General features: G+C 46.0%; 1 protein-coding gene across 1 annotated transcript; it reads left to right on the top strand.

Moving 5' to 3' along the window:
* The first annotated feature begins 3851 nt into the window (after positions 1-3851).
* Positions 3852-4983, top strand: LOC103306044 (olfactory receptor 6B2-like). The gene has a single exon (XM_008167445.4). It carries the CDS (start codon positions 3944-3946, stop codon positions 4913-4915), a length of 972 nt encoding a protein of 323 aa, XP_008165667.3. The 5' UTR covers positions 3852-3943; the 3' UTR covers positions 4916-4983.
* Positions 4984-10802: the final 5819 nt, after the last annotated feature.

Genomic DNA, 10802 nt, shown 5'->3' with positions numbered 1-10802 from the left:
TGCTAATGATGATGGGTGGTAATCACTGTATGCATTGGGAGAAAATTCAGTGAAACCAGCACAAAGCCTTTAAAGCCTGCTGTAGGTTAAGGTTTTCAAAAGCTCCCCAGTGAGTTAGGTGCCCAAAACAGTTTAAGGGACTTAGGTGCTCAACAGTGGGAATTGGGTTCCTAACTCCCTTTGTCTTCTTAGAAGAGCCCAGTTTCAGGCCTGATTTGTCCTTGTTTGTGGCCTCTGACCTGGGTAAATGTCAGTCTGAGGCTGAGGAGGGTGGCGCTAGCTGAAAATGGGCAGAGACAGGTGATAGAGTGAAAGGGTCTCCGATATTTGATACAAGGCAAATATAATTAAGCTGCGGGGATGGACCCATGTGCGTGTGATGGGGTAGGAATATCACAATAGCAAATTTAATGAAATGGAAAAAGAATCACCAAATATGTCTAACATCCTTTTTGTGATCTTCCATCACTCCGTGTTTTTCTTGCTTTCTTAGACTGTATTATCCCTAATACTCTTTGATAGGCATCCTTACAAGTTCCACTTCTACCTATGGAAACGTCTACATGACAGCTGGGTTAGACATACCTGCACTAGCTTTGAGCAAGCAAGCTGGCTAAAAAGAGAAGGGTAGCTTTGGCAGCACAGGCAAGCAGAATCCCACCGAGATCCCTAGTGATGTCCTCAGGACAGGCAACCCACCCTGTTGCCCCCATCACTGTTGCTACACTGCTACCTTACTGGGCTAGCTCAGTCAAAACTAGTGGGGATATGTCTGCCCCAGCTGGAAGTAACATTCTGTAAACATGATGTAACTTTCAACCTATCTACTTCTACAGCTCCTCTTAACCTAGTGTTAGGGCACCCTTGGCTGGGTCATCTTGGGGAACTGATCATAAGACCTCTGGATCAAAAAACATGTGTGTCTACTGATTGAACTAAAGTACCAGCCATGCCTGCTCGGAAGGAGTAGTAGACTGGTAAACAGCTGTACATGGTCTAGCTCCTAGGTTGAAGTAAAGAGCCCCACTTTGTTACACTAGGGTCTGCATGACCACTTTGTATTTATAAACATAACCCTACAATAAATCTGTCCCCATGTTACAGAGGATGGGATTTTTCAAGGCCACCTATGGGGCTCTACTGCTTTTAATTTCTAATGGGGACTGTGCAGTCAACACAGGTTGATTTCCCCTCCAGGGCCTCACAGTCTGAAGCATGTGCAAGAATTGAGTTGATAGCTCACATATTTTCATACAATACATTAAACACAAGAACAGACTTGCACTTGTAACACCAACAGATCATGGTCATCAGCAGGTGGGATCGAACCTGGGACCTCTAAAGCTTAGTGCATGAGCCTCTACTGCAGGAGTTAAAAGCCATGCGCCTCTTAGCTCAGGTTTTTGTAAACTCTGTAATCTTTAGCTGGTCTAGGTGCTACTAGACGGGAACAGAGTGCCACACCAAGCAGGCAGTGGGTTACGCACTCGATAGGCCTTTCTACTGACTCTTTTGCATGTGGGGCATTTTATGCCTAAATTCAATGGGATTACTCATGTATTAAGCTAATGACATGCATAAGTGTTTTTCACTAGTACAGCAGGAATACAGGACATGCATAAGTGTTTTTCATGCTAATGACATGCATAAGTGTTTTTCACTAGTACAGGAATACGGTGGGGTTGGCATATTTCAGTGAGGATTTCATGCTGCAGACCACTCTCTGCATCCACTAGAGACCTCCCATAATGGACTAGTTATTGCAATACTGCTTCATCTGAGGTTACAATTGTAATTAAAATTGCTGTTTACTCAGTCGTCAAAAAAAATTATTAGCTCTCCAGCTCAGTAATTCTTATGCCCCTCAAGAGCATTAAAGGAAATCTTGCTGTCTGCTATAAATATCACATTGTTAGGTAGAAGGAGAGGTTACTTTTCATTTGTTGGCTACCAGACAGAGTAATACTTGAAGACAAGAGGTTTAAATCCATCCCCTTCATTCTCTCCTTCTATCTGCAATTCTTATGGAAAGAAGAAGAAAACATCAGGAAGGAAAGGTGACTGATAACTGTCCCGAATAATTACTGAAATTGTGACTCTGATCAGGGCCTATATAGTGCATTTCTACAAAGAAAACACAGGCCAGATTCTGATCTCATTTGCACTGGTGTAAAAATGAATTACCTCTACTGGCGTTAGTGGATTTAAATAGGATAAGGATCTGGCCAGGTATGACGGGAAGTTAAAGTATTGACACGTGTTAATTTTTCTTGATTCTGATAAGTTATGTCTATTTCTAGATGACGGGATCTAGAGGCCAGTTTTCAGAAGGGATCAGTACTACAGCTGCTGCCAAAAGGGGGGAAATTTACCATGAAAAGTCTGAGAAACATTTCATCCTCTTTTTCTTTTGTCCAAAAAATTTAAATTCAGAAAACGTCAACTAGCTCTAGGAAGAGTTCATGACTGCAGCTGAAGTAATTGGTATCAGCATCTCTAAAACCCAGGGCCCCACACTATGATTTCCAAAGTGGATGAAGGTTGCATAAATAATGGCCATTCCTAAAGTCCTAGCTCAAGCAAACTCATGATTACTTCAGTGGGAATTTGGCTGTATAAACCAGGGGAAAAAATGGAGTAATGGTTTCAGGCTCTGATCTTTGAGAAAGCCATACATGGCAATTTCCTGCAATATCCTGGGCAGACCTTACTGAATTACATTAAACCCTATTGAAATAAGTAATTTTAGGAGTTCATTGTATTAAAAATGCAAGTGTTTATGTATTATTGTGGGATGAATGTAATGCCTCTAAGGAGGAGACCTGACTAATGAAAACCTTGGGAAGGGTTATGAGCTTCAAAGAACTATTTGGAACAACGTGAACTTTTTAAGTTAAATGGGTTCCTCGGGAAATCTCTAAACAGAGATGTATGCTAATGTAATCCCCACTGGGAGGGAAAAGGTGACCCTTTGTCTATAGATCAGCTCTTAAATGAGGGCAGGTCAAAGACTGAAACTGTATAAAGAAGTGAGTCATAGATGCATGGTGTACTTGTTCTGAACCAAGGCAGTTATGAATTTGTAAGCACAAAAAATACCCTTAGTGGTATTTGAAGGACCGGCCAGTGCCCTGGTTGGAGTTGGGGTGGTCTCTAGTGAGGTCATTAGCAGGTGTGTAGCTTTGTTTTATGGGTTCAAAAAAGAACTAGATATGTTCCTGGAGGATAGGTCCATCAATGGCTATTAGCCAGCATGGGCAGGGATGGTGTCCCTAGCCTGTGTTTGCCAGAGCTGTGAATGGGTGACGGGGATGGATCACTTGATGATTACCTGTTCTGTTCATTCCCTCTGAAGCACCTGGCATTGGCCACTGTAGGAAGACAGGATACTGGGCTAGATGGACCTTTGGTCTTACCCAGTATGGCCGTTCTTATGTTCTTAGTGTTTTCTCTGTAATGATCTCACCTTCAGAATCAATGTGCTTGCTTAGAAAGGGTGGTGTGGTAATTGAACAGTGAGCAATTATATTGTTTATAGCTTCTGAGGAAGGAAAGCAAAGCAGGCCTGGTGAGGCAGATAGTCTTACTGGGAAATTCACAGAACAGTCAGGGAACTGTGAAGACTGGAAATATGCTGGGGGTTAGGAGGGAGGGATACATGAGTCTCTGCCCAAGAGAGATGATGGTTGAGGAGCCAGGAGCCATAGAGTCAGTGCCCCCGCTGGACCACACAGAGGGATGAACTGTATCAAAGTGCACTTTGGGCTGAAGTGTTGAATAGTTCTTGTGCTGGCCCCAGTGCACAGGGGTGAATTTCACCAAATGAATCAGGCCAGAATCTAGCTCTTACTGAGGAATGAATAAAGACAGAGTAAGAACTTTAGATTTGTCTCCGTAATACTTACTTGCATTCTCATGTCACTTTTCTCCAGCTAAATCCTATATGGCAAAGCTCCTCCCATGGAATGAAACGTCGGTCACGGAGTTCATACTGCTGGGATTTTCAGAGAGCCATGAAGTACAGATCCTACTCTTTGCGTTGTTTTTACTTTTCTACCTCATAGCCCTGGCAGGAAACACCCTCCTGCTCATCACACTGTCTGCTGAGCGGAGCCTTCATACCCCCATGTACTTTTTCCTGGGTAACCTCTCCTTCCTGGAGATCTGCTACACAACCAACATATTCCCCTGTATGTTAGCCAGTTTCCTCACTGAGGCAAAATCGATCTCTTTCAGTGGCTGTATGGCCCAGTTTTATCTGTTCGGTTCCTTGGGTGGCACCGAGTGTCTCCTCCTGTCCATGATGTCGTACGACCGGTATCTAGCCATATGCAATCCGCTCCGCTATGCAGCTGTTATGAGCAGGGGCATGTGCCTTTGCCTGGCAGCTGCCTCCTGGATCAGTGGCTTTTTGATCACCTTGGTGACTATTCTGTTCATGTCGAGCTTAACATTCTGTGGTCCCAATGAAATAGATCATTTCTTCTGTGATTTCTCCCCACTCCTGAAACTGGCCTGCTCAGATACTTACCTCTTTGAGAAGGTGTCCTTCTTCTTGTCTTCCACTCTGACACTGGTCCCCTTTTTGTTAACGGTGGTGTCCTATATTTATATCCTATCTGCAATCCTCAACCGCCCTTCCACCACTGGGTCACAAAAGGCCATTTCCACTTGCTCATCTCACCTTATAGTAGTCATCGCATTCTATGGGACTCTGATTGTTATGTATGTGGTACCAGCCGCTGACCACTCCCTAGATCTGAATAAAGTCTTCTCCATCTTCTATACCATGGTGACCCCCATGGTGAATCCCCTCATATATAGTCTGAGAAACAGGGAAGTGCGCGAAGCCCTGAAGAGGCTGGTAGGTAGAAAATTTGCTTCTTGGTGGAAAGAAAAGAGTGGGAAGATGTGACTGCCTGAAATGGGCTTGTGTCCTTATTCTTAATTAGTCATTTAACTCCATGAAGGCAAACAATATTTCTGTTGGTTATAACACAGTAGTTGGCTGGGAGTATAGGAAATATGGGTTCAGTTCTTAGATCTGTCAGTGACTCACTGTGTGTCCTTTGGTATTTCACATAACCTCTCTCTGATTCAGTTTCCTCCTCTACAATACTGCCCTGTTCCTTTAATAGTTATTTGACACATGTAACAAGTGGGGGTGTTGTTAATGTTTTGTCTGAATAGTGTTGTGATGTTGCACCCCATAATCCTTTATAGAAATATGCTTATGAATGTAAATATGACATAACTGGAATATGTTTTCTGCTACATACGTCATGTAACATATCTTTGCAAAGGTTATGTTCTACTGAATGTATTCATTCTATTTGTATGCATGTATCATTTTTATATCTGAAGTTATGAGCGTTGGCTCTATGCTTATATTTAAAATGTTTGCTGTAGGAAGAACATAAAACAGATTTGGTCAGCATATTCTGAAGGGGTTATTCAAGTAATTGGGAGTACTTAAGTAAGAATGAACATTGAAAGATGCCAATCCACATCTGAGCTTTCCAGGGAACATTCTTACTAGCATGTGGACAATGGCATCGGCCTGGAGAAAACTGAGTCATGCATGGACATATGACTTGCCCAGGAGGCTCCAAAACTCCATCTCGTAGCTGTGATTCTGCATAGGAGAAGACAAGGGGTTTCCACCCCAGAAGAGAGACTATATCAGGCCCTGGGAAACCCCTCCATTTTGTCTTCAGTTGGCTCAAGAGATAGCCTCTCCACCCCAAAGAGATGCCTGAAAGAAAGTGGAACAAAGGACAGTAACTACAGGGGTGTGAGTGATTGCTGGATCCAGACTAGGAGGAAGTATAGTTTGTAAAAGAAGCTTATTGTAACATCTCTGAGGGTGAGATTTACCTGCATTTAATTTCTTACTGTATTAGGCTTAGACTTGCGTGGTTTTGTTTTATTTTGCTTGGTACTTTACTTTGTTCTGTTTGATATTACTTAGCACCACTTAAATGCTACTTTTTATATTTAATAAAATCACTTCTGACTTATTAATTCACCCAGAGCAAGTCATTATTTCCTGGGGGAGAAAACAGCTGTGCATATATCTCTATCAGTGTTATAGAGGGTTAACAATTTATGAGTTTACCCTATATAAGCTTTATACAAAGCTCCTGACATGTGTTTAGGAGTACAGATCCCATGGACTTTCAACAAACACCTTATTATTTTCAAATTTTCCTTTTTTTTTATTAAAAAAATGGGAGTTGATGGGCCACTTTGTTTACATTGGCCTCATTAGCACTACAAAAGTAATTTCCACCCCTTCTTGTCAACTGTTGAGAATAGCCCACCTCCACCTTAATTGAATTGGCTCGTTAGCACTGACCCTCCACTTGGTAAGACAACTCTCATCTTTTCATATGCTGTGTATTTATCCGTGCTTACTGTATGGTTCCACTTCGTGCATCTGATGAAGTGCGTTTTAGCCCATGAAAGCTTATTCCCAAATAAATTTGTTACTCTGTAAGGTGCCACAAGGACTCCTCATTGTTTTTGTTGATACAGACTAACACAGCCACCACTCTGAAACCTTTTCTTATATATATATTTTGTAATTTTTATGTATGTAAGCAGAGTCAGGATGAGCTCTACCCTGACATCTGGTGGTGGATTATGGCGAGTGTGGAAAAGAACTCCAGGGGCGGATCTTGTTTGCATAGGCACACCCACTCGCCTGGCATGAAACAACAGCAACTGAAAGTGGTTACTTTGGCTGGTGTGGGATCCCCAGTTTCTCTGTTATTGGGGCAGGAAGAATAAAGTTTTGTTACCCTGATTCTGTGAATCAAGGCCAGTGGAACTGTTGTATGACAGAAGGACTGAGTGAGTCATTCACCATTACCTAAGTAGCATTTGCTTGTCAAGGGGCATGGGTTACAAAACCCAGTGAATTGAGAGAGGTTGGGGGTAGGTATTGGTACCTGGTGGTGTGGGTCCCTTTTGTGGGCTGAAACACCAATTGCACCTCCTCCTCTCTCCACTGTTGAATGTCAGAGCTAACTTTGATTCCCTTAGGAGTCTAGTTACAGACTGCTGAGCTGAGTTCACGTTGGGCCAGTGCACCAGCACTGGGGCTCCCCTACTACTAGCTGAAATCACTAAGAGCTGAAATCACAAAAGAGCTAAAGCTATTTAAGAGCTGAGATCACTGAGGCTGTGTTAACTAGTGGGGGGAGCCTGAAGCTATATTGCTAAGCTAATTTAGCTTAGCGGGAGCGGAGTGGCTCACAGGTCGGTGAGCGGAGCGGCTGGAGGAGCAGCGAGCAGAGCAGAGCAGAGCCTTGTGGGAGCGGCCCAAGGGACGGCTGGAGCAGAGCGGAGCAGAGCGAAGTGGCGCGGCTCACAGGTCGGTGAGCGGAGCGGAGCAGCGCGGCTCACAGGTCGGTGAGCGGAGTGGCTCACAGGTCGGTGAGCAGAGCCTAGTGGAGCGGAGCGGAGCGGCGCGGCTCACAGGTCGGTGTGCGGAGCGGAGCGGAGCGGCTCACAGGTCGGTGAGTGGAGCGGAGCAGCTGCCAGAGCAGTTCGTGGGACGGCAGGAGTGGGACTGCAGGTGGAGTGGAGCAGTTCGTGGTGAAGGCTGCGGTGGAACCCCACAGAGAAGCAGCCAGTTGGCCTCGGATCATGTAAGGTGCCCTTAACACCCTGCTCACCCCCCCCCCTTTGAACTCTGGGGCTGCACTGATCAGGGACAGAGACTTTGGGGGGTTGTCGGACTTTTGGGACTTTTGTGATTCTTGGGTTGCTGGACCCAAGAGACTTTGGGATCGGTGGACTTTTGGAACTTTGGTGATTCTTGGGTCGCTGGTTTCAAGAACCAACGGGAGAGGACACAGCCCAATTTGCTGGGGTGGGTCTTCGCTCATGGTTTGGTCTATGAACTCTAGTTGTGGTGTTTTCCCAATTTAATGCTATGTCGTTTACCTCATGTTATTAAACATTTTCTGCTACACCGAGGCTCTGTGCTTGCGAGAGGGGAAATATTGCCTCTTCGAGGTGCCTGGGGGTTTGTGTAAGATTTTCCCAGGTCACTGGGTGAGGGCTCGAGCTGGTTCTGTGTCACGCTGTTGGGAAGGGACCCCTATGTACTGAACCCGGTCCTTGCTGCTATCAACTTGGCCTGGCAGAAGGGTTACATGTATTATATATACAGTATTTTTATTTTATTTTACACACACACACACACACATACATTATATGTATATAAGTGTTTTTGTAATTTTATTTTCATTTAGTCTTTTGTTAACCATTTTGACTGATAACATTGTTTTTTAAGCTTTATTCAAATCTGTAGTGATTTTAAATGCTCTCATTTGCACAAAACTATGGGTTTTAAGCATTCTTTATTGTGGGGTGAGATATTATTATTTTTATGACCATGGATGTTAAGTTTCAAAAATTTTAACCTTTGTATTTGTTAACACACAGAGACTTGTCAACATCACACATCTAAATTTATAAAGGAAAGGAAATATCCTTAACTCAAACTCATAAGTAGTTCTCAAGCAGCATTTTTCTTTGCCTACCTGGACATTTTTTTATTATTGATGGCATTTTCCTCACTGCAGTTTTGCATGTATGTGTATGATGAAATCAATGTTTATCAACTTTCACTGATTAAAATCTAATCCTTACAAGCCTCTGTATATTTATGCTTTGTCTAGCAAATCCAGCATGGCTCCTTGTCTCCCACTTTGGTCAATTCCACCCAGCCAGGCCCCTCCCTTCCATGATGTTCTCCCCCACTCTGGCCATCCCCTTGCCCCACTGGTCCAGAGAGTTCCTCCAACAGGGCCCCTACCCCTCTAGCCAGGCTCTTCACCTCACCGCTCCAGACAGACAGTCCTCCTCGCATCCAGCTAGGAAGAGGGAATTGGACTGTGTGGGCAAGGAGATTGGGACTGGGATGACAAGCCTTAAGCAGTGGAGACCTGGGACTGAGTGGGCAAGTAGAATGGGACTGGGACAAGGAGCCAGGGGTTGGTTTTCTGGTCTGTTATCTCCCAATTTTTAAGTGCTCAGCCATTTAGATTTTCAGAAATACACCTGTGTTACAGCATGTCCTTTCAGCTACATTCAGTCCAGGACTCCTAGACTGTTGTGATATTGGAGGTATTTCAACCAACCACCACGTTACCCCTACAGCTAATTTGCATGCAGCAATTTCATTGGCTGTACAAAGGGTGAATTATTTGACTCAACTGCCTCAGTTCATGACAGCATGGGCTTTCAGTTGCTAGTAAGTATATCTACAGTTACTCGGTGCATCACTTCCATTGTAGTAGTAGTAACTGTAACAAATGGGGGACCTGGGTAGTGCAAGAGGTTCAAATGACTGTATTGAAATGTGCCAGACTGGCATGGACTTTTGGGAAAATATAAGCTCTAAGTGGGTTTTCTGGGGAATCCCTGGGGGTGGGTTAATGAAAACTGAACAATCCCAGCTATGTCCTTGATGAAGAGAGAGTAATTGGCTGGTGATTACCTGTTCCAAGGGGCCAGAGATCAAAGGCCATAGCTGCATAAGGATCTGATTCCTGATTTGAAAACTGACTTGTACTTGTAATGAAGGGGACAAAACCAGTTGTAGGGGTTGAAAATCTGACACTTACCACAGTCTAGGCTGGAGCGTGTGGGGGGGTGACTCTGGTAAACTTTTGGCATGCATATAGATCAGTGGTTCGCAACCTATTTATCATTGTGGGATGCATATGCAGGCCACAATGTGTTATCTGGGCCCCAGGTTGAGAAGCACAGCATGTCCCCCAACTCTGTCCCCGCACAGATCCTCTATGCCCAGTGCCTCCCACCTAGATACCCCTCCACAAAGTGGGGCCAGGAGTGCAGGCACCCTGGATCCCTCTATGCAGGGTGCGGTGGCAGCCCCAACACTGGGCTTGGCCACATGGGGCCAAAGCTGCTGGGCGGTAGCCTGGATCCTGACCCTGCAGGCCGGCTGGCAGCCCCAACACCAACCCAGGACCCTCTGCGGTGCCAGCCAGGCAGCAGTGCCAGGACTCCACCATTCGGCGCTGGCTGGGCAGCAGCCCCAGACCCTGCCAGACCCTGCCATGTGGGGCTGGCCCCTGCCATGTGGGGCCAGGCGGTGACCCTGAACCCTCACCCTGCTCGGCCGGGCATCCCAGACCTCACAGCATTGACCAACCAGGCAGCCAGTAACCTGGTCCCATGCAGCCCTACAGCCTTTAGCACACAGCTGGGCTGCAGGTGTGTGCTAGGGTTACCATATTTCAACAATCAAAAAAGAGGACGGGAGGAGCCCCGCCCTAGCCCCGCCCCCGTCCTGCCCTAGCCCCGCCCCTGCCCCTTCCACTCCCTCCCACTTCCTGCCCCTTAGAACCCCCAACCCTCCCCCTCACTCCTTGTCCCCTGACTGACCCCTCCTGGGACCCCTGCCCCTAACTGCCCCCCAGGACTCCACCCCCTACCTAGGCCTCCCTGCTCCTTGTCCCCTGACTGCCCCCTCCTGCGACCTTCCCCACATCCTAACTGGCCCCCTAGGACCCTACCACCTACCTGTCCCCTGATTGCCCCAACCCTTATCCACACCCCCACGCCCGGACAGCCCCCCCCAAACTCCTGACCCATCTAAACCCCTCTGCTCCCTGTCCCCTGACTGCTCCCTCCTGGGACCCCTGCTCCTAACTGCCCTCCAGAACCCCACTCCCTATTTATGTACAGGCATGACTACCTGCCCTTTCCTGGTTACTATACACGGCCAGTCCGCATCCACATCCAGTAGTTAAAAAAAA

The sequence above is a fragment of the Chrysemys picta genome, chromosome 13, assembly GCF_011386835.1.
Source record: "Chrysemys picta bellii isolate R12L10 chromosome 13, ASM1138683v2, whole genome shotgun sequence".
Classification (NCBI taxonomy): Eukaryota; Metazoa; Chordata; order Testudines; family Emydidae; genus Chrysemys; species Chrysemys picta.
This window is presented reverse-complemented; position numbering and strand designations above follow the sequence as displayed.